General features: G+C 36.8%; 1 protein-coding gene across 3 annotated transcripts in view; it reads right to left on the reverse strand.

The window, feature by feature from the left end:
• Positions 1-24,894, reverse strand: part of SMC1B (structural maintenance of chromosomes 1B) — a 31,524-nt gene that overhangs the window by 4,304 nt on the left and 2,326 nt on the right. For 2 of the 3 annotated variants that reach the window (XM_088055766.1, XM_088055768.1), the window contains exons 3-23: positions 24,397-24,505; positions 23,482-23,685; positions 22,845-23,083; positions 22,141-22,399; positions 21,034-21,174; positions 19,171-19,253; positions 18,497-18,704; positions 16,060-16,245; positions 13,476-13,655; positions 12,326-12,472; positions 11,609-11,746; positions 11,014-11,130; positions 8,549-8,655; positions 7,642-7,783; positions 6,739-6,884; positions 5,555-5,708; positions 4,063-4,161; positions 3,039-3,195; positions 2,158-2,312; positions 606-757; positions 144-213 (exon numbers count right to left, since the gene is read on the reverse strand). In XM_088055766.1, the coding sequence (XP_087911892.1) occupies positions 144-213; positions 606-757; positions 2,158-2,312; positions 3,039-3,195; positions 4,063-4,161; positions 5,555-5,708; positions 6,739-6,884; positions 7,642-7,783; positions 8,549-8,655; positions 11,014-11,130; positions 11,609-11,746; positions 12,326-12,472; positions 13,476-13,655; positions 16,060-16,245; positions 18,497-18,704; positions 19,171-19,253; positions 21,034-21,174; positions 22,141-22,399; positions 22,845-23,083; positions 23,482-23,685; positions 24,397-24,505 (3,193 nt within the window). The remainder of the gene's footprint in view (positions 1-143; positions 214-605; positions 758-2,157; positions 2,313-3,038; positions 3,196-4,062; positions 4,162-5,554; positions 5,709-6,738; positions 6,885-7,641; positions 7,784-8,548; positions 8,656-11,013; positions 11,131-11,608; positions 11,747-12,325; positions 12,473-13,475; positions 13,656-16,059; positions 16,246-18,496; positions 18,705-19,170; positions 19,254-21,033; positions 21,175-22,140; positions 22,400-22,844; positions 23,084-23,481; positions 23,686-24,396; positions 24,506-24,894) is intronic. The other variant, XM_088055767.1, reaches the window with a different exon arrangement.

Raw genomic sequence — 24,894 nt, forward strand, 5'->3', positions numbered from 1 at the left:
ACTCATTATTTCAGCCCTAAATCCAATCTAATTTAAAACAGGTTCAGGCAGGCTAATCAATCTCTGTATCCCAACACCCTACAATGGAAGTAGCTGCCCTTCTACAAAAAGTACCATATATTGTTGGTAAAAGAGCAACTTACTTTATCAATGTTTGTGTTGTCCAGTGCAGCATCTATCTCATCCAAAATAAAAAAAGGAGCTGGACGAAAGCTGCAGAAGACAAGACAGTATTTTGCACTGAGATACCAAAATGTTAGTCAACATTGTAATTACTTACTCCATAAATAAAGTTGAAAATAATTAAATATAAGAATAATATTGCAGACTAAGTAGTTAGGAATCATTTAACATTAAATAATAGACAAGAAATTAACAATTAACAGTTAATATTTTAATTAACATGAAGTTCTACATTGAATATATAAAGTCATGACAGATGAAGAGTAAGGACTTCAGCAATGCTTGAACACTCCATTAGCAGAATTTTTTTAACGCGTGTAAGCATAATGCTGTCTCTTTCCATCACCTACTTGGCCAGATACTTGGAGAATACTCTAATACTTCTTTTTTTCCTCTGAATAATCCCACAGCAGTTGTTTTACCTGTGTATGGCAAACACAAGAGCCAGGGCTGCCACTGTTTTTTCCCCTCCTGACAAGCTGTCCATTGGCATAAAGCGCTTGCCTGGAGCTACGCAGTTGAAGCCAATGCCCTCCAGATACGGCTCCTCAGGATTTTCAGGACTAAGGAATGCCTGGAAACAAATACACTTAATTGTTAAAAGTAAGATTAATCAAATTATTTAGATGGGTATTTTTTAGGTTTAAATACCAACTGAGCTAATGAGGAAATCAGTGAGTTTGCTTCGCTTTCAGGGAACCTGTTCATACATTCTGAGAGGAGCAGTATCCAGCTTCCAGAGAATATGGTTTTGTTAACAAACTAGGAACCAAGAGGCTCAGTAACAAAACCAGTATGGAAATAGTCCCACATATTTGTTATTCCCAAACTTTTGACTACTGAACAAACTTGATTTTACCACCATTTTATGTAACTGCTTTGATTTTTTTTAATTATTAAAATATTAGACTTCAAAAGCAAGTTTCTTCTTTTATGGCCTAGAAGACAATGTATTTGCAAAACTGCCTTTTTTTTTTGTGAAAGGTTAGCTTTACAGAACCTAACTTTGAGCTGGACAAAGACTGCTTGCAATAAAGTCCTTTTCTGTACTTTGTACTTCTGTACCTTTTTCTGTATCTTGGTTCCAAGGGACAAAATGTAATAGCATTATTTTAAAGGAACCACCATTTTTCCTAACCCCTAAAAGTATGATGGGTAAGATCTTTGCTACATAGTTTGTTTTTCTCATTAATAGAAGAAACAATAAAATAATACAGACTCCTCCCCCCCTGCACAACTGGAGACAGATAAATTTCCTTACTTAACCCTCGTTTCAAATGTCTCCTCTTAGATCACAGACATCATGGAAGAAAATCAAACCACACACAACATGCTGAAGGAAAACAAAATCTTAAGACAGACAACAGTTCAATCCTTTAAATATTCCACTAACCAAAGCATTTGGGAGTTCCCTCTTGACTTTTGGTATTAATACAGGAACAGTAACAAAGATAAAAGTGAGACAATTTTTCTACATATTTCTTAAAAGCTGCAAACATATTATGTCTGTTTGCTTTCTAAATATTTAGGCGGAGTAGAAGGTGCTTCAAGACCCTGTACAAAACACTAGCACTGATTCATGATTTTCAGTTGTCTGTACTAATGATTATTATTCATGTAACTTGATGTGTAAACCAATCTTATTTTAAAATGAAGGACTCAAATTAGCAAACTTAAACCACTATAATTTCACATTCATGTTCTGATAATTAACAAGTCTGGTAAAAAGCAAAGAGTAAAACTAAGCCAAGCTGAATAGCTCCGAATTTTGCTCACAGATTATCTCCCTCTGTCTAATGTCAAGCATACTTTGGCTTATTGCCTGTTCCTTCCCTGACCCTAAACTTCTGTCATCATTATTTCTGTAGTTTTCTTCTTAAGGATAGAGACTGTCTTTGGAAGCCAGTAGTGCTACTTTATTCTAGGTAACAAAGCATCTTTGCCTTTAAGGCAAAGCCCCTGAGGTCGACACACCTGAGCACTACTGCTCCTGCAAAGCCTCTTGTAGATGCTGTCAATGGCGATGGAGGCATGCTCAAAGCACCGGCTAAACAGCTCATATCTCCTTTTTTTCACTTCTTCAAATTCCTGCTTGCATCTTCTGGCCTCCTTTCTGCTGGTCTCAAAAGCTATTGAAAAATAAAATCACAGGAATTACTCCTTAAGAAGTCTTTGAGCAAATACACAGAACAAATATATAATGGGTACCATGAGCAAGATCAAAGAAAATATTTATTGTAGAAAAAGGAACATACCAATATAGTGTGATTTTCCTTCCATGTTTCAAATCGAGAACCCACAAACCAGCAAAGTTGTAATGTATTCAATCTGCTCTGTGCCACATTTATCTGGAGCAAGGAATAATGTCCTTCTCCTGTTTTTCCTTCTGGGAACCAGGCAGCCCTAAGCAGCACCAGCACTGACCTGGTACAGCTCCAGAACCCCTTAAGTTTCTTACATTCAAAACTCTCTGAAGATAGTCATCATTTTGCAGAAATGCTCATGTGTGAGTTTTGGACAACATACACAGTTCCTTCAGTTATGTAAGAAAAATTTAAGCAATTTTAACATTAAAGTCAGTACTCTCAGAAAGCAAGTAAAAACACTTTATGATGTCATGTGGGGAACAAGTATCTTCCCAATCATTCAAACCGTTGTCAACAAACTACTGCACACTCAAGTGTATGTTAAAGAACTGTTTACATATAATTAAAAAGATAACTGAGGATAAACACTTAACCACAAAAATATATCTTAATATCTGAAATGGGCAAAGCCAGCAGGACCAACCCCAAGAAGAATTTCAATTAGGGGTAGAATCACAAAAGTGACTGACATGAAAGACTCAGTGTTACCGTCTATCGATTCTTGGAACTTGTCCCGAGCTATCTGTAACTTCTCTCCTGCTCTCAGGTTTGGAGCAGCTGTCTTCATTAATGTGACCTCTTTAGATTTGATTTCCTGCTGCATTTCCTTCACATGATCCTCTATATCTTTATCAGATTCTAGTTGCTAAAAAAATAAAACCAGTAGAGCAATCTAATTTGCTTTTAGGCCAACACATTTTAATACATACAGCAAGCACTCATGGTTCCTGAAACAATCATTAATAGCTTTAACTTGAAAAACAACTGATGCCACCCTGGTCTTAGTTCCTGCAATGAATCTACCAGGCCCTCACTCTTCTTTTCCAAGATCTCTAAAAACAGGGAGACAATTATTTTCCCTCAATTCCCTTTCTAAAATACAACATGGGAGCAGGATTAGTGCTTCACTCCTTGGTTTTTAAAGAAGAGGTTCTCAGTAAATTCTTTGAGGTAAGTTCTACTGATGACAGATTCATCCTTTGCTCTGTTCTTCCGACATTTAACTATTTTCTTCAAGATTAAAAAGGAAAAAAAATTGCAAAACCTGCTGAGAAAATGTGGCCTTATGGGCTATTAGGGAAGGATGGGAAGCCTCAGTCTCGGCAAATGCCACAAACAAAGTGAACAACTCCCCCCAGCCATCCTTGGGTTTTGAAGTTTTGAGCCTTAACATATATAGTTGGAACTTCAAGGCAGAAAATAAAGGAAGAAGGGGAAAAAAAATAAAAATCAAGATTATAATAAGTCTCTCAATGCCATTTTTGTGGTTCAGGGAAGCTGTAAGTTAAAGCCAGTTATATGGGAAGCTGCCTTATCTAGAGATCCCACACATCAATGCTACGTCATGAGTACAAAACCAGAGCACACAGACATGCACTTCATCTTAGCAATGGTTTTACCAAGTGTCAATTTAAGACCAGGGTGAAGAACAAAATAAACAACAAATAAAATATCTTTCACAAAAATAAAATCAAACACTTAATCTCTTATAATTTCAGACAGAAAAGATTACCTTTAGGTCAGCTTCTAGGGTACTGTAGTCTATCTGAATTCCCTCTTCCCTTTCATAGATCCCTGATAGAGTCTGGGTGCCTTCTATTTCAGTTTCTAGCTAGAAGAGGAAGGACATTCCAATTCAGAAACACAAGAGTTAACTTTAAAACAGTAAAACCAATTCATTAAAAGGTTTTAAAATTAGAAGACACTGGTAACATGGCATGAGGTAAACTTAATCCATGGCTCTTCCCCTGGACCAAATGGAGTGGACAATTAAGGCCTCACGAGCCTAATTAACACACACACCTGTAAATGAAGATGAAAACATCTGCTGAACTCAGCTTGAAGCTATGTTAAAAGCAGCAACAACATCTGTTTATTACGTATTTACAACTCTGTACATACTGTAAATGTCCTGATTGGAAAGATGTACACATCCTGGTGCCTCGATCCCTTCCAAGGGAAGGCTGAAGTGTGTAAACTGAGGCATTTCTTCCTCTTTCAAAAGAATTGAGGAGCTTCAGTTCTGTATGGCATAAGCAGAGAATCTTCTACTCCCTCTAGCCTGAATTTCAGTCACTTTCCCTCAAACGAAACATGAGCTATCTCTCATTATTAGACCCCTTTCCCACCAAGAATCTTTCTCAGAACTAAGTCTTGCTGGTCTTCTCAGTGAGGTTAATTAAGAATCCACATTGTCATTCCTTCTGCTCCCTGCCTTGGTTTCCTCTCTTCCTTATTCAGAAACAGTGAGAGCTGAGTTCCTACATCCTCTGATCATTACCATTTCTTGTTCTTTCTCTTCACTGACTGTCCACCCCACCTCACTGCCTGAATTTTGTCTGCTGCCCAGTTCACACCTATCCCTCTGGCAAAAATACTTTTCTAAGGAATGGGTTCAACAAGACTCCTACCAAATTTACACATTTGTTATAAGTTCTTCAAAACCCACAGTTCATTTCTTTTGTAACAGTGCAGGAAGATTGTTTCTCCTCACAAAAGGTATGTTGGAAAAAGAGGGAAGATGGAGACAAATAACAAGGGACAGTCATCAGATAGCAGGAATGCTTCTATTTTAGCCTATCCCTGGTTTCTGTGAATATCTACAACTGCTGAACTCAAAAGGGTGATTTTCTATACAGCATTTACATTATGGATGATAGACCAAATATCTCAACTCTTGCACATAACATATTAATTTACATTTCTGAACTGATCCCTGTGTATCCTCTTACTTATCATCATACCAATTTTCTTTTACCACAAGATTTTATATATTTCACAAGAGTATGTTTTGAACACAAGCAAAAATATTTGCAAACACTATTTCTGTCTACAAAAATAAATTGCTCTTTTGAATGAAAGAGACCTGGTCACATAAATAGAGTGTACTGGTTTGAACATTACTACGTAAGAGAAACAGTCCTGTAGGGAAAGAAAAAAAAACTTTAAATTCATGAGTAAGTGCTCCTCCACAATATCTATCTTCTTCTAAACACTTTATGTACCTCTACTTCACTGATATCATCCAGTGATCCAGACAGTAGCTTGATTTTCAAGTCCTGCACCTTGCATTCAAGCAGCAGATTATGTCGCCTTAATCTCTTCTCTTCCAGAGATGTTTCTAGAGCTGTAGCTTCCCTCTGCAACTTTGTGGCTTCTCTACATGCACAAAAGGCACAGTGCAAAAGTGAAAACATCACTGCTAATAATATCCACAGAAAAACAGCATGATAAATGCAGTATGGAAAACAGATTCCAAACACCAAGAGGGCTGTTTACTCTGCAATAACCCCCATCAAACATATAGGAAAATGGTGCTGTACTTCTGCTGTCCTCTCCATTCTCCCAAATTACTCCAAAGGAAGCCTCAGTTGCAGTACACTGCCAAGTTCATTGAAATGCACATTCAAGTACCCATATTTCCTAATTACAGCCCAGCTCTGTTCTGTTTAACTCTAGTTAACATGTATGGAGATTTGATTCCTTAACATGTAATCAAGTATCTTTTATCATTACTTTCCTTGAAACAGCTTGATTCTTTGCAGCCAACTCCTCTGATAGCATCAAGATTCCCCAAGTTTTCCTAGACCTACTGTGCCAACATGATAGGGTTTTTAAATACAGCAATGACTCCTGATTAAGGGACATCAATAATAAGCACGCACAATGGAAATGAAGTATAAACTGTCCACACAAAGGAGTTGATTTAATGTAACAGTAGTACAAAACAATGACCTACAGTTAGTACTAGTTTATTGTATTCAACACAAGAAAAGTGTGGAAAAATAACAAATTAAATCAGAAAATAAAAATATTCCCATTAGTCAGACACACTGTAAAATGAAACAGTCAAACTACAAGGGAACTTCACATGCCCCCAGTCAAGCTGCAAGCTACTACATACTCACCACAAGAGATGAGAGATCTGTGGTCAGAGATCACAGTGAGATCTAAGACTAGGCAGGTAATAAAATAATTCTGTATGGTTTATGGGATGGCTCTCTTGAAATACTCTCCTTCACACACTGAAACACTGTTAAACTAAGGCACACTGTAGTTGCAAATCACTATGTCTCTAATAAATCTTTCACAAGAAAACAAAACAAGAGAAATCCAAATATGTGATCAGTAAATCCCTTCTAAATATTATCCCATTAGTCACCTTCCCAGGAGTAGAATTAGGAATTACCTATTAAGAGTTAACACCATCTTTCTGAACTCTTCAACTTCATTTTGGCTTTTTGTAAGCTCAGATTTATGAGCACTTAATCTATCCTTAAGGTGCTGCTGCTCCTCCAAAAGTCCATTCACTTTTTTTAGAAGATTTTCCTCATCCTGCATAGAAATATTTAAACTTTTAGCCTCCCACCAAGAATCTTGATCTGGAACCTCTACTATACAGAAAGGAGTTAAAGTTTAAACCTGTTACATTCAAATGTGTTACAGCACAAGATCTGAAAGGCACTGGGGAGGTGGGTTTTCCCCCCACTTTGTGGCAGTTTTATACATTTCACCTTCTGTTCTTTGTTCAAAGCACGTACTTTCTCCTTCTCTTTTCTGTCAACAAGCACAAGCTTGTTTCTTTAACAAGCAACATCAGCACAATACAGGTAAAGAACACTGTGAAGGAGGAACCCATACATATTACTTCAACTGAAAATCTAAATTGGTTTTAGCATTATTTTAAATGCATTAGTGGCTGTAAATTAGCTTAAAGATGTAAAGCACCACAGTTGCTTGCTCTTATAAAATCTGCTCAATCTGAGCTACATGCTGCTGGTTTTATCTATAGATGTATGTTGCCTTTCCATATCAACTGAACAAAGTATAAAATAATACTGTACAGACAGTAACCCAAAACTTAACTTTTAGTAAGCTTATTTTTAATAATAAATAAGCATCCAAATATGGCAGTTTGTTCCAAGGTTAAAATGCAATATGCATCTACATTTTTCTAAGCAATTTCAAAGTCAACACTGAATTAACCCCTTGAGAAATTAATCCACAGCATCAAACACATTTATTCAAAACTGGAACTGAGAGGAAAGAATACACTGAATTACAGAGACAGAGAAAATTATTTTATTATTACCTTCTGTAGCTTGATAATCTCAGCTTCGTCTTTATGAACTGTCTCCCTCAACTTGCTGACTGAGTTTGTTAATTTTTGTAGATTACCACGATTATACTCCAGCTGAATGTTCAGTCGTGTTCTCTGATTTTCAAACTCCAATCTAGTCAAAGTACAGGATTTAAAACCACTTCTTACAAAGTAGTCTATTAACTGTGATTGGACTCTATTTAGATACCATTACTATATCTTCTATGTGAACACAAAAATCTGCATTACATTGATCTACTACACCACATCCTGTAAATATATGGGAAATCACAAAGATACAGTGATACTGCTCAAACAAATACAATATAGAATACAGCCACATCAACATGGAAAGTGACACTTGAACTTCAACCATCAGTTCATTTTAACATTCTCCCTCTAAGATACAAATCTGTGGTGCAGTGGACACATGTCTGTGAGAGAAACACTAGCTGAGGTTGCCTGTGAAAAACTCAAGAACCTGTTTTCCTTGTAAGAGTATATTCTTATACCAAACTCCTGCATCTTACACCCAGTTTTCCTTAAGATTTTTCACACACAAGTGACCCTTCATGCTATTCTCAGTTTGGGCTACTACCATTTTTCAATGTGGGTATTAGAAAACTATTCTTTATTTTTTTACAATAGTGCTACCAAAACAGCAAATGTTACCTTTCAAGTTTTTTGTGAGCTGTCACTGATGCCATCTAACAAACCCACACCACAGCAGTGATCAAACTAATCTATAGCAATGGTCTAACTAATCCTTACAGTGACAAGGAGAGCCTTCTACATTCTCCTAGGACTTTGTGTTTTCTCCTGTGAGGGAGTTTCTCAAGTACCAGGGTGCCCAATCTAATACCAAACCACTGGTTTACATTTTAATGACATATACCACCTTCTCTTATCAATCTCCTCTTGCTGTCTCACATGTTCTTGTTCATATACACGAATATTTTCTATACCAATTTCTTCACAGAATTCCCGGAAAACAACATCTTCAACCTTTGAAAACAGAAATGGAACAAAAAATTATTATAGTATTTTGCAACTCACAGATGAAAAATACTCAATCACTTCACCTACAAACTGGATTTTTAAGGTACTTCAAGAAAAGAGCTAACAGCTACTGAGAAGTGATTTGTACTTGAAATTTTCAAGTAACACTTTCAGTCCAAATGCCAGACATAAGGCATATATGTGCCTATGATCTACTAAGTTTAATTCAAATCTAAGCTCTTCTTGACAACACCCAGTCATTCTGAAGACAAAAGTCATCACAGTGTAACCAGCTTCCCTGGTTTTGACTGCTGTTCCCAGACAGCTAAACGTGCTCTGTTTATAGAAAAGTCATAGCAGAAACTCTGCCATGGAGTATCTCATTTCCGAATTATACAGTAGATACTAACAAAAGCATCAGTCAAAACCAATTCTAAAATTTTTAAGAAAAATTTAAGCAGGCAAATACTAGGTACAGTATATATGGCTGGACTGAAGGACGGAACAGCAACAGTATTTAAAAGGAAACCCAATGGACTGAACAAAATTTTAAGAGAATGCTGCAGGTCAAAGCTTGGTATTGTTTATATTGTTTTAGTATTCAGTTTTTTTTAGCCAGGTATCAAATACTGTATCAAACCAAGTTATACTATCCAAGTTACAATACTCTGTGGAAACTGATGATTGGTTCCAAATGATAGCCTCTATGTTTTTGTTTTTTCAGAACAAGCAAAAGAAAAGTTCCTGTATCTGGAATTCTTATACAGTTAACGGTCAGCATCTTTCTCAGTGTTTGCAGGTGACAGACATCTGCACTCCCTCATGCCTGCACCCCAAGCAAGACAGAGAACAGGCAGCAATTTTGGCTTGTTCTTATATGCAGAATTCCAGTCATGGATTAATCTCAGACTGACTGATGAGAATGGGTCAGAAGCAGGAACTAAATTACAGATGTACAATACAGCCTGAGTTACTGCAGACAGTGATGAAGAATCTCTCCTTCAACAATATACATTTACACCAGCATCTGAGTCCTGGGCTGTGAATTTTACAGATAAAATTGCAGTACCGTTTTTCCACAGCTTACACCAGACCTTGTTAGACAAGAGTAGGAACAAAGGTAGCTTCAAGACACAGGTAGAGATGAGGTGCGCATTTCCCCAAGAGGTCAGTCACTGCCTACTCTAGTAGAACACAGCAAGAAACCCTGCTTGGCATTGTGTTAGGTTTTACTAACAGTCCCCTCACTAAATGCCTTTAGTCTCTTCATGACAACCCTGCTCTGCAATCTTTCCATTGTCTGTATGGACTATTCTGGGGACCACTGAAAGATCAGTAAATGACAGGGAAACTGAGGGATGAGATGGCAGAAGTGTCTACACAAAAAAACCTGAAAAACCTAAGTGGCAGATCACATACCATAGACTTTTCCTGTTGCTGATAGGAAGCAGACAGGAAAAGATTCTAAAGACAAAAGCTTTTTGTTTAGTACTGTAACAGAAAATTAATTTGTACAAGTGGGGATAGAACAAGATCTCCAAGCTCTCCATCTCCTACACCTCAAAAGAGAGGGTGAGCAAAGAACACTTTTATATCCCAGGCTAGTTCCATCTTCCATGAACTGGACTTGAATACAGGTATACAACAGTCTTAAAAAAACCCTACAAAATACCAAAACAAGCCCCAAAAACACAAAATGCAAAAAACACAAAAGAACCTTCTTCCCACCTGAGAAAGAAAAAAACAAACAAAATCAGAAGAAAACCTCTACAGAAACAAAAAAAAAAACCAAAACAGTGAAACAAGAATTTTGCTGACAATCATCACACACACCTCAGCCACTCTCCCAGGGTAATCACAGCACAGAGAAAACCCAAGAACAAATACCAGCTACTTCCCAAGAGAAATGAACCTTCAGACTATGCTATTTTTCATCTACTTTCTAAGCACACAGGCCATCCCCCAGACATGTCACCTGTAGAGCTCAGAACAAAGCCCTCTTGCAGTGCTGAGGACTGTTTTCAGCTCTAGAAAGCTGAATATATTAAGCAAAGTTTCATCTGTTTGAGACATAGATGGATTTAGTTTTGGCTGGATTTGTGTTTAGCACTTGACAGTCACAGAACTTTGACTCTAAGGAAGCTGATTTGCAAAGCTATGACTGGTATACACTAACATTCTCTGTTCACAGCTACCTTGGTAAGAAAGGCAGAGGAGGTAGAAAGGTTGCTGGAATAATTTGCAAGCCTTGTTTTGACAAAGCAGTTTACAAAGTTAAAAGTTGCCCAGGTCTAAATATCAGTAAAACGTAAGTTTCTGTAGTCCAGTATCATGAACTCTCTAAGCTCTGACAGAAGGCATTACCTCATTAATATTTTTCTGAAATTCTTCTATTTTTTCTTTTCTTTGTACTACTCCTTCATTCAGCATATCATACTGAGCCTCAATATTTACCAGTTCACTTTCCAGCTTTGATTTTTCCTAGATAGAAAGGAAAAAGATAGTAATTTTTCTTAATAGGATGATCAACTTCCTAGAAATTAAGAGACAGCTCTGTTCCAGGTTAGCCGTTTTTTCTGATTAAAAACATAAAATATTTTCTTCTCAAATGTCACTTAACCACCAATACTCCCGATCTGCATGTAAGAATTACAGCTTTAACGAGCAGAAAAGCAAACTAAGTACCACATAAAGCACACTTTGGCTTACAGATTTCTGAAGGCTACTAAATGATAAACCAAGCTTACCAGAAATTCAAGTTTTAAAACCACAATAGAAAAAGCTTCATGTAAAGTACTCTGCAATTTTGTTTATTATATTTTATCAATTCCTTAGTTGTAACTGCTTTATGTAAAACTTTAACTAAATAAAACTATGTAAGGAAGTAGTGTTACTTTATTAGCAATTGCAGTTTAAAGCAATTATTAAACATGAAAATTATAAAGACTTAATATTATACCATGAAGAGATTAGCAAGATGTTTCTTCCTAATAAGGTCTAATTCAGCCTGTGAATATTTAAGTCGTGTCTGAGTTCCTTGGCACTGAGCACGCAATTGCTTCAAGTCGGCCTCCTTCCGTCTGGTCTTCATTAAGTCCTGAGAAAGTGTTATGGTAGGAGAAAAAGCTTTTTAAATAATTTTCAAATAGTTCAACTTTTATTTGTTTTTCACATTTTAAAGCTAGCCTCACTGATGCAGGCCTCATTCAAGGTAAAGGCTGACAGGACAGGTCATATTCAATATTAATATTGTAATGGATTGATTTCTCCCACGAAAGTATCTGCTCACAGATTACATTACAACTCTATGCCTCTTAAAAAAAGCCAACACTAAAGGTATGACAAATCATTTTACAGTGGCAGGTTTTGGTTCATGGCAACATTCCCATGTTGACACAATCACATTGTCATTTTCACTACAAGCCTTCAGGTACGTAACTTTTTCCTGTAAGGAGCTTGGATCAACAGTGTCGTCCTGTATTTTCACTTGCAAGCTAAGAACCACAGCTAAGAACTGAGACACAGAATTCATTATTAACAAGAGGATGAACAGCTATTATGTCCAGTCTGCATCTTCTAGAAGATTTGCAAATTACATTTTTTAGAAAATGACCTTCCCAGAGGTGAATTAAGTTAGAGCATGACTTTTGCAGTTAAGTTCTTTTAAGAGACCTACCTTTAACTCATTAATCAAGCTATCTCTTCTTTCTTTCATTTTACTCATTTCTTTCTCATCCCAACATCTAGCTTTAAATCTTAAATCACTTGATCCTCCAGAAATCACTCCAGATTTCAAAAATAAAGTTCCATCAAGAGCCACTGTCTGGAAGAAAACAAGTTATATCCAAATAAATCTGAAAAAAATCCCAGCCAAAATATCCCATGCACTAGTACCCAAGATATGGTAGTTAAACAAGTAACTACCACATTTGAGTTGGACTCAAATTTTTCTTTTTCTCTTCCAAACCTGCTAACAAGAGACATGTGAAGTAAAGAGAAAGTCTGTTGTTTCTCAGTAGTAATCATATTTTGGTATTAGTGTAAATGATCAGAACATAAAATGAAATTGTATCATTTCCTTGCATATAGTCCTTTGTACTACACTTGCACTTAAAAGGTGTAGAACAGACACCTTTTAAACTTGTTTTTTTTACCATGTTGAGCAGGCAACATGGTAACAGAGTAAGGGCAAACAGCTTGTTTGTAGAGTGAAAGTGTAAATTTTAGTAAAGAACATGAATGTTTTTGTGACTTTATTTCAAGTAAAAATGATTTCACACTCACCTTCAACTTAAAGCTGTCTTAATCAAAATTTTAGAAGGTTTAGTAAGCGAATAAAATAGTGTCTGCAGCAATAGAGACAGGAATAAGAAGAAAGAACTACAGGAAGCAACAGAGAAGCTTCCAGTCATTGACAAAATCCATATCTATAACCAAGAGATTCTGGCAGATATTTTAAAAAATTTTGAAAGCATTTCCTTAAAGAAAGTCTTGCAAGATTAAGTCTGTATTTTTAAGTAAGACAGTTTTAGAAGCAGGGTTATCCATCCCTCCTACTCCTCATCACAAGGACCATACCAAGAATCCTATTCGGACACCAACCTTTAATTTGCCTCCACCTTTTCCCAAGAAACTGCTTCAACTTACTATCAGAGGAAAAATACAGCCATGTGAAATATCTAGTGATTTGTTTCTGTGGTATTAGACAGCACAGTACAAACTCTGTGTTTATCTGCAATACTCCAGCTTGTTCACAGAAGAATTATTTAATGACATCAAATACATAACTGCAATGAAAATATATGCAACAAACTTCAGCCTCTTACTTTCAGCCTCACTGGTCCATCAAATGCAATGTGTTTGGCTTCCTTAACTGTTTCACAGATCAAGGCATTCCCACTCACAAACTGAATCACTTTTTTCAGTGGAGCAAATTGCGTTTGTACAACATCCACCATCATTTTAGCTCCTTTTATCTCCCTTAGCTTCTCATTAATTGGTTTAACCTGTAAAGCAAACAAGCAGTGTTTAGAATCCATGTTGTTACAGCACAGCATGTTGAAGTCTGAGTAGTCTGGGGACAGGATGTACAGATCAATGAAACAGGGAGCTCCATCACTGCAAGACTAGAAACAGATCTGGGGTTTATGTTCTCTGTCCACCATTGTCCTTCAGTCTGCATAACCTAATGCATCACTATTTATGATGGCATTAAGATACTATTGTATAACCTGTGCATCAAATCAAAGGACACCAATGCATGGAGAATAAACGAGAGAATTCATGCTCTGTGTGCAGCTGCAAGGCTACCACCTTGCCCAGAGAAGCTGTGGCTGCCCCATCCCTCCAGGTGTTCAAGGCCAGGGGGTACAAGCAACCTGGTCTATTGGAAGGTGTCCCTGCCCATGGCAAGGGTGGAACTGGATGAGCTTTAAGATCCATTCTAAACCAAACCAGTTTGTGATTCTATGATTTTTGGGGTCAACAAGACATGGTTGGATAGTTCCTACAGCTGGAGCAGTGCCACAGAGGGATACAGACTTTTTGGGAAGGACAGGTGGGGTGGGGACGAGGAGCTGAAGTTTCCCTTTATGTGAGAGAACAGCTGGAATGCATAGAGGTTTGCCTGGGGAAAGAAGATACACCATTTGGGAGCTCATAGGTAAGGACTTAGGGGCCAGGTAAAGGTGACAATGGAATGAGTGTCTGCTACAGGCTGCCTGATCAGGAAGGGCAGAGGGATGAGGCTTTCTACAGACAGCTAAAGGACAAGAAAGGGCACAAGCAATCCATGTCATTCCTGAGAAGCACTGATGACCAATTCTTTGCCCAAGTGACAGATGCTGGAAGGTGGGAACATGAGGTGTGCTATATCTCATACTCAAAAGGGAGAGGCTTGTAGGGGATGGGAAAGTCAAAAAGCAGTCCTAGCTGCAGTAAGCATGACACAGAAGAAAGAGTTCAGCATCCTGAGAGTAGGCACAAGGGTGAAAGGCAAGCTCACAGCCCTGGACTTTGGCCTCTTCATGGAACAAGGCCCCCAAATGAAGACAGGCCCAAGAATCCTGTTCAGTGTTCAACAATCAGCTCCTCCAGTCTTAAGAATGTTAACATGAGCAAGAAGTCAAGCAAAAATGCCACAAGGATAAACAAATACAAAAAGGAAACAAAAGGTGGAAGCAGGAACACAAGCAGTCTCATAGGAATACAGAAGCACAATCCAAGCATGCAGGTATGAGGTTAAAAAAGCCAAAACTCAGATGAAACCAAATCTGACAAGGGATGCCACAGAAATGGTGTCTGTAAATACAGTTTTGGCACTGTAAATACACAGTCATAAAAGCAAGACTAAGGAAGATGTGAGCTTGCTACTGAATGAGGCAGGGGCCTTGGTGATAAAGCATATAGAATAGATTGAGGTACTGAATTCTTTTCACCTCAGTCTTGCAAGACTAGCCTCTGGGAATCCAGGCAGGAGCCCAAGGGGGAGTCTAGAACATAAAGACATTGCGAGAAGAGGATCAGTTCAGGCAAACTTAAGCAAATTGAATGCATGTAAATGTGTAGGTCCTGGTGTGATGCAACCAGCAGAGCTGAAGGATGTCATTACAAGGCCACTTGCAATGTACCTTTGAGTGAGAACGGCAGCTGAACTGAAAGAGGTACCTAAGGATTAGGTGAAAACAAGTGTCTCTCCTGTGCTCAAATAGGGGCAAGGAGGAGGACTCAAGGACTGTCAGCTTTGTGTTGATTGTGGAAAAGCAACTTGTGGATTGTGGATAGAGCAACTTATCCTAGAAACCAGTTTCAGGCATATGAACACAAAATCTTGGAGAAGTAGCCAGCATGGATTCACTAAGTCAGTCACACAGGATCAGTAACAGCCTGACACAATAGAAATGACTGGCCTGGGAGACCAGGGGAGAACAGTGAGTATTTCCCACCCAGACTTCAGAGAGGCTTTTAACACTGCCTCCCCTAAGGTCATAATGGAGAAGCTGATGAAATAGGGTCTGGATGAATAGTGAGATGAATTGAAAACTCTCTGAACAGACAAGCCCACAGTGTGGTGACTGGTAGACAAAGACCAGCTGGAGGCCAGTAGGTAGACATGTCAATACTGGGACTGATCCTGTTTAATGCCTTCATTAATTAACTGGATGATGGGGAAGAATATATCCTCAGCATTTGCTGATCACAAAAAACTGGGAGGAATGGCTGATATGCCCAGATGTTCATGCTGCCATCCATAAGGACCTCAGCTGGCTGGCAAAGGAGCCTCACGAAATTCACTTCCCAAGTCCTGTGCTTTAACACTTAAGCCGATTTTAGTTAAACTTAAATGAACCAGTATCAAGGCTTGTAAGTGTATTAGCTTGCTGGTGACAGGAAAAAGAAAAACATACTTACATCGAGGTAATCCAAAGCAAGAAAAGTTTCAGGTTCAGCTCGTTCTTGTTTTAGGAACCGAATGCAATCTCTTGCTGTTTTTTCAGTGGCAACAACAATAGCAGTCATGTATTTGCTGAATACCTTGGTAACAGCAAGCTGGTATTTTTTATGAATAGGATGACACAGGTCAAGTAATCTTCCAAACTGAAGATTAAAATACAGAGAAATATTAATATTTTAGATATAAAAAGTGTTTTTGCATACAAGATATATTTTCCTCTTAGTGCTTCAGTATTACATATCTACCAGCTGCCCTCTCTCACAACAGCTGTACATCAGAAAAAGCCAGAAATCATAGCAGTCATCAACCCAACTTAGAAAGTCTGTCTTCAGAATATGGAATGATCCCATTTTTTCCTCTAAGGTTACAGGTACATATCTATGTGTTACTGAGAATCACTTTCATACATTTCTAGAAGCATGCAGAGCTAGCAAAGTTAACAAAGTTATCTAAGCAGGCTTTTTGGAGAGTAAGAAGTATCTAACACTAAGTAAGATCATAAAATGACAATAACATCTTAAATAAATAGACCGGTTACCTACAAAATGGCAGCAAGAGCTACCATTCCAGTTTCAACCCCAAAATGAGGGAGCATGAAAAGCATAAGAACTACTTTCCTTGTACTGCATAGTCCAAATAATCTAGCCTCTTTTGCCATGTGTTGAAATAACACCTCCAGAGAGAAAATGAATTATAGTTCTTTGCTGTACATGCTCCCTAAAGATTTTTATTTATTTTCCGTAATTATAGGCAGAGCTGAGCTTTTTCTGAATGATCAAACCTACTGATGCACAGTCTGAACATTATTATCTGTGAATTCATGCAAAACCAATTTTCCTGCTTCTTGACATATGGCTACTCATCTCTTCTTGCATATCTACAGTTTTATTATCAAATTCAGTACCTGCAGAGTTCACCCACCATTATAAGCATGTTTTAACAAAACAGAAGCTGTAAGATGGATGTAGGAATTGAACATTTAGAAGCTGTCATTTTTGCCCATGAAATCCAGAAGACCAATGCAAAGATTTCCTTCATTCTGCCAGCAGACCAGAAGACAAAATGTGTCTTGACCCCTCTATCCTAAAACTGTGATTTAGGTTGTGTTCACTCATCTGGAATTAGTACACCCAAGCACTAAGGAGCAGTTCAGAAACATCTGTGTTGCCTCAGTGCGCTGGTGTTGGCAAAACTACTGCAGGAACAAGGGTAACTGAAGCAGACAGCACTAAAGCCTTCCAGTAATAGGATAGTTCATGCAATTAATTTGACTTCTCATTTTTGTTAGAAACCATCCCATCTCTAAGTACACTTAAATTTGCAGTTCCTACAGGAAAATCACGGAATATTCCTCAACACCTACCTTCCCTAAGCCAAAAAGGCATCACCACCTGATCCAGCCCTTTTCAAACAGGAATATAAAACAAAGAGTGAGCAAAAAGAGGTAAGCCAATCAAGTCTTTGATTTTTTTAGCACCACCTTGCTAACTTGGATGAAAAAATCCTGAAGAACAGCTGAAAAGCAGATTTCTTACTCTTTCGAGAAAACAGGATCAGATGCTTGCCATAATCTGAGGTTTTTGCAAAAGACCAAGAAGCCAAAATCAACTGAAAACATTTTACTTTTCATGTTCTAAAGGCAACACTGGAAAGTTGGGTAAACATTAAAAAAAAAGACTGCCAGCTTGCACATCTCAAATGACTATGTATATCAAGAGGGATCAATTACACTGAGTCATACTCAGAGGCCAACTATTTAACTAATTAGATTTATAAAAAATTTCCTATTTGAAATGGTTTTTAGTGTTGGAGTCTATCTTTTTAACATCACTAAAAAGATATAAAGATGCTTCATACACCAATTAACATATGCTGACAATTCAGAATCAATAGACAAAACCCTTAATGGCATTACTGAAGTGTAATTTAAGGAAAATATGTAAACTAACCTAACTTATAAGCAAGGACAGATCATTTGATAATATAAAAATTGTCATTCAGAAGCAGTATTTGGAATTTGTTCTGGAATAAATGGTCTCATGGCTAATCTTCCCATTCAGTTGCTCAAAATAACGAAGTCAAAAAGGAGGACAGAAGAAAACAAAACCAAATAAGGAAAAGAATTAATTGAACATCACTAAATCACACAAGAGATCAAAATTACTGTTTGATGCAAGCAGGAATGCCTGTATTTTTTGAACCTGTAAAAAATAATGACAGTATATGCTACAATTCTTCCAGTAATACTATTTCATCAAATACATTCAAAATCAAGAACAAAATTTAAACAATATTACAGACTGTCCAATTTACTCCAGCTGCTTACTCAGTCTAATGCAGAACTTTTAAGTCTTAACTCCAAAATAAAGCATTTAAATGAGGCCATTCCATTACCACAGAATCCGGATATAGCCTTTTTAGACTTTCCAAGATCTCTGCTCTCATCTGCTCACGCCTTCCTTCATGGTAATCAATTTTGGCATTCTGCAGTTCACCAACTGTTTTGTTCAAGTCTTCGTTCACTTCAGCCATTCGTATTGTTGCATTCTCAATTTCCTTAGCCAGCACTTCCTCCTGCTGTTTTTTTTCTGTTAACGATCCACTTTGAACAGAAGCAAAAATAAAAAGCAATTCACCATTTCATTTATACACACTTTCAGTATAAATTAAGGTCATTCTGCAGTCACCTAACTTCACAAGGAGTAAGTATCAGGCAGAAGGCAAGACCCAAGCTTTGCTAATACACAATGTAAACATTAATGCTTTCTAGAGCAGCACAATTACAAAACTGTCCTGTATCCTTGCTCAGAATTTGTCCAATAATAGTCCCATCCCACTGTAACGTAACTTGTGAGAAATTACAGAACTGATTCAAATGAAACATGGATTAGTCATCATACTTCCTACTTTGACAGCTTAAGTGATTGAAATATTAAATAAAATTAGTAAGACTTCTAGTTGTTATTAAAACCTCAAAGAAAGTAATTAGAAGGAAACAGAAACCTGCTATGTTTTGAAAATGATTAACACCTAAGAAATCCAGTTAGCTTTTAATTTTTTACACATACATGCATATTTTAGTATATTCTTCCAACTTCTCTATGCGTTTTTCATGCTCTTCTACCTGTTCCACAGTCTGTTTTATGGTTTCCTATGCAGTCACAAATAGAAAGTGTTAAAAATAAACCAGAGAAAAATGACAGTTTTAAGATATACAACTCTACACTCAGAACAAGTACTGAGATAGATCTTTTCTTCTTTATTGCCATTTTATGGTGAAGTAACAGCATCTCTTTTGCAACGGTGGGTGCCAAGCTGAACCTGAATAAGTACTATTGGGAAATTATTTTACCAAGGCCATTATTAGATTTTCCATGTTCAGCTACAGTTCAGGGAAAGACTTTTCAGCACAGAGAATCATGACACCAATAAATAAAAGAAAACTTTAAACAAAGAGCCAGGAAATTACAGTCTTGAAACAGAAGATGAGCTGTTCTTGGCCCAGCATCAATAGCTTTTTCCAACGAAGTTGACAGTTTTCCAAACTGACACAAAACATTGTAGTAAAAAAACCCCACCAATGCCAAAACAAGAACTTTCAATTACTCAAATTTATTAAAAACACATTAACTGAATCAAGTGCAGAGGAAAAAAAATACAGCTACCTACACAGTTTATTAAGCCTTAATTTAACTCCTGAACTCCTTGTGACCTTTTAAATAGTTCTAGGGATGGAGAGCTAACCTCTTCTTACCCACTGCAATGTTCGCATATTCATATTTCATGCACTCTTAAGTATTCCTTATTCCTTTCTCAACAACACAATGAGACTTGCTCAATTTAAGAAGCACAGGCAATGAAATTTTTTTCATTTTTACATACTAATCAAATTTTCCCGACAGCTAGTAATTCAAAAAGAAATAGTATTTAATAAAGGAAAAATGGATGTACAAATATTAGCTTAGCTATTATGGTAAGGATAATTTTATATCCTCATAAATCTGGAGCAAAATATAGACTTTTCCATAGAAAAAAGTTTATATGTTCAAGAAGGAGGTGTTTGGAACTCTATCACTCGTAAAGTCTCACATGATGCATTTCTAAGCTTTCTAAACAGCAGTCTCCCTCAACCTTGACTGTATCTAAATGCTGAAGAAATGCATGTTGACTCTCTAACTTCTTAATAGGTGATAAAAACGCAATTTAGCAGAGTCTGAAAAAAATCAAACCACCAAAAACAAGTAATAAACCCAGAACACCTAACAGGACAAGGTTTCCAGCAAAACAGAAATCATCAGCTGAGCTTCTGCCCTTTTCATTTCTATCAGAAGCAAACATCATGCATAGTAACCAAGCCAGAGTGAAAAATGTACATATTTTATTGTTACATGTTTGGATCTGCAATGATAAAAGATACCAGAATCAAAATGACTGTAACTGTATTCACACAAAAAAACTGCCTCTGAAGTGCAAGAGAACAGTGGACACTGAGATTTTTCCAACTACAATACATTCTAACACACAACTGACCCTAAAACCATCTCAGCTGTGATCAAAATACACCTCTGCAGGGAGTGACTGTCATACACATATACAAAGGCAGTGGAACACCTCAGAAAGACTACACTTACAAAACCAGAAACTGATGACAGTTAAGCCAACATTCTTAATAATTGTAAAATATCAGAGCCAAAGCTTTCAAATCTAAATCCTCAGTGTGGGCCCACACAAACTATTTCTGAACAAATTTAGAAGCCATTTTCCTAAACCTGCTGCAACACAGAGACTGAATTAACACTTGCAATGTACCTTTTCTGCTGAGGATTTTATTACATCAGAGCATTGAACACGTTTATATACACAGTTATACCACAGGAAGGGCAGAGAGATATTTTTCTCCTAAAAAACCAATTCTAGTTTGATACAGATACCTCAATTTCATTTTTCTTCCTGCGATTAAGTTTCAGCCTTTCTTGATCTCCTTTATCCTCCCAACGAAGTTTTTCTAGCTGCTGGGCTAGAGTAGCTACTTTCTTTCTTGCCATTTCCTTTAGCTCTTTGTACCACTCCAACTGAACAAAAGGAAATTAAAAAAAAAAATCACTCCTTGGAAAGTGAGAAGACTCATGTTGTTACAGCCTTAAGTAACTTTACCAACCTAAACTTCATAAAACTACCCAGTTCTCAAGAAGACTCTTCTAGCTAGTGACTGCATTATAACAAGCTGTATTTTTTTTAGAGTAAGATTCAACCCAAAGCTTACACCTAAGAGTTCTCACCTACAGTCTTTTTTCAGCCTTCTCTATTACTCTTTTTGTTCAGGGAACCTTATAGTACTTCCCATTCAATCTGAAACTTAACAGTAAGTTTTTGCATAGCCCAAAATTAGTGCAATATTTTCAGCATTCTCATGATATTAGAAAAATTCATATAGTAAGTGAAATATAAATATTTTAACAAATCTTCTAAGTGATGACTAACTGACCAAACGCCTCTAAAATGCAGTGCAGGAATATTCACAAACTAAAGTAACAACCCTGCAGGTTCTCCATTAATTGATCAGAAACTACTTTAAGGAGGAGACAGTGGAAAAAACCTATCACATAGTTCTACAAACATTCATGGCCATATGGCTGTAAAGACAGCTTCTTCTGAAGTAAACTTACTATCAAGGGATGTAGCCTTTTCCTTCTCAAATGAGCTACCCCAGTTTCAGACTCAGACCCACAGCAGATGGTATGTATACTATAAGGTCTGGTTTACTTTTCTGTCTTCATTGGTTTTCCCTAATTGATACAGCAGATGAAAAGCCAGTTCTCAAAAATCACTCACCCTGAGACCCTCACAAATGTTTTCTGTCCTACCCTTCCACAACGTATCATGTGTCTAAATAAAACTTGGAATTTTGGCTTTGTTTCAGTTCAAGGGCAAAAAGATCACTAAAAATCACAGATCATTGGTGAAATAACAGTTTCTGTGCTATCAGGAGTATTTTTGGACTTCTCTAGCAAACAGTACTTTTAGGCCTCCTGGCTCACCTGACTTTCTCCCAGCTCAATATCTGCTGCTCTCTGCATTCTCTCTTCTTTGGTTTTCTCCTCAAACGCTCTCCATGCCTTCTCAATATCATTCAATTCTCTCTCTAGTTCTTCTATGTTCTGCTTTTCCTTATTACAGGATTTCTCCTTGTCCCTTAGAGACTTTTTAGACATTTCTACTTTCTTGATTTGGTAGGATGTGTTTTCCTTTGCTTTTATATAGAGAGGTCTCTGCTGAATCAGTGATGCTTCCAGAGTCCTAAAAAACAAAACCAGAAACAAACCCAAAACAACCAACCCCCACAAAACACAGACAAAACAAAGCCAAAGGAAAAGGGGAGAGAGGGAAGACAGAAAAGACACCCCTCCCCCCTCCTGACCACATATGCAAACTATCAGTTTTAAAATGTTTTAAAATTGGGACTTACACTGTGGGTGTACCCACAGTAATTTTAGAAGTGAAACATAGCCTCCTAAATTTTAATATCAAGCAAATATTTATATAATGAAATATGTATCTAGGCATGGTAGAGGAGGTAAAAACCATTTCTGGATTTTACTTCAAAGAACTGCTAGGAAGGAACTGACTTCCATAGCACTGGGCTATCACCCAAATTTTTACCAGGAAATGCACACCTGCCAAGAAACTCCCAGTGCAGATAATGCTTTATTCAACTATCACAGAATGTGACTGGAAAACCTACTTCATTTCTTTTTCCATATGCTGTTGGTCCCTGTTTAGTACCCCAAGCATTTTTTTCTTGACTTTAAATGAATCTTCTGCAGTAGAAAGAGACTCTTTCTTGATATAAGCCTCCATATTCTTTTCATCCAAATTGTTTTTCAGAAAGTCAACTTGTTTTTCATTGTGATAAAGCTGAAAAAGCTGCAGCTGTATCCTTTCGTCCTCTAGTTCCTTGATTAGCATCTGGTAATGCTCTGCCTATCAACATAAAAATTTAATTTATAGTTTATAAAAACTATTTTCCATCCTTAGCAGTCTAACTTCAAGCCAAAAGTGATGTAACATGACGTACAAGTAGCTGTAATTCCAGTAATGGTCACTAATCATAAAACTCAAACATTTAAGCGAATGGTTAATTAATTATACTGGCAAGCCTATACTTTCTTTTATTTAGATTACATGTATTCCTCTACCTTTTCAAATTATACTGAATTATTATCTAGTATGCCATACTGAAAGAAACTACTAGACTAAAACCAACAGAAGTTTGTCAGCTTGTTTCATTGGCTTGTTGTGTTTTTTTAAACACTATTGAAATTTAGAAGAGATGCAAAATCTGGCAACTTAGCATGAAAATTTGAGTAACTTGAAGTTACCTCCTCTTTTTCCACCTTTGCTTGTTTGCGTTCTGCTGCCACTCTTTTTTTCTTGTTATAATTAAACTGTGCATCCTCTTCTGCTTGCTGCATTTTCTTCTTCTTTCGTTCATAGTCTTCAGCATATTCCCATGAATTACTAATTTGCTCAAAAAGTTGAGTTCTCTCCTTTGGCTTTTTCATTGCAATTGATTCTACTGTTCCCTAAACCAAAATTGAAAATAAATAAATTATACAGCATTGTAGGTGAATATGATGCCTTTTGAATTTAAGAGCATAACGTATAGACCTCTGTATATATTCATGGTGCACACAGCTGGGGGAAATGCACCTAGATTTAAAGCCAAGGAAAAATTTAGTGCCAAAATGAGGATCACCTAGCCACTCAGGTTTCTATTAATGTTTCTGTAAAAGGGAAAAATCCATTCTTCCTTAGAGATTTTTGTCAGCAACTCTAAGGAAGATGATTTTGTGAAATGTATTATTCATCAGAATCTTAAAGCCTATGTCATTAAATTATAGGAAACTAATAGCTGAATAGAATTTTCAACCCCTTAATCTTAAAAAAAAATCTTTTACATTTTAATGCATCTTTACTAGCAGAAATGTTTTAAAATGAAATTACACTCCTACAATTAAATACACTAAGTATTTATACACACCCATACTTTTTTATATATTGTGAATAACAGAAGCAATTCTTCCAGATTAGCTTCATTCTTACTAGTGTATGCATCTACATACAAACCCCATTAAGTATTATTTTGTACTCTCGTAGATCTTGGCAAGGTCAGGAAAAAATATGTTGCCTTGTAGTTGGCTAAGGGTGCTCTCTCATTTCTATACAATACTTAACTGTGTATTCTATAAAATAACAAGAACCCTTTTTCTTTTGAAAGTTCCTTAAATGCTCACCTGAAAAATAAGGCAATTCCTGGCCTTGACAAGAATGCCTACTTTTTCAAGCTCAGATATGTATGCAGATCGGCTGACAGACTTGTCATTGAAAAGAAACTCAGAGCAACTACCTAAAGGAGGAAAGGAAAAAAAAAATTACTGCTGAAAATGGCTACAACAAAAAAATCCACTGGAAAATAATTAAACTACTGAAATAATTTAACTAAGCAATTCTCTCAAAGATGACAAGAGATTTCAATCACTCATTTATTCCTTTCAGTAATTTATTTTTTCTGTTTGAAAACTCTAGTTTCTAATTTTAGTACTTTCTAAAGGAACTGGCATAACCTTGCTTATGGTGCTCACACCTGCAGCAAGGTGTCAGACCCCATTTCCTAGAGCCTACATCATCTACATATCACAAGGAAATATCTAGAGACAGCTATTGAACAAAGAACATATAATAACTTGTTTAATTTTTTAACCAATTAACCCGAATATATTTTTTTCATTTAT

The sequence above is a fragment of the Pseudopodoces humilis genome, chromosome 5 (genome assembly GCF_049639895.1).
Source record: "Pseudopodoces humilis isolate 2021_Gansu_Grassland_sample_001 chromosome 5, ASM4963989v1, whole genome shotgun sequence".
Taxonomy (NCBI): domain Eukaryota; kingdom Metazoa; phylum Chordata; class Aves; order Passeriformes; family Paridae; genus Pseudopodoces; species Pseudopodoces humilis.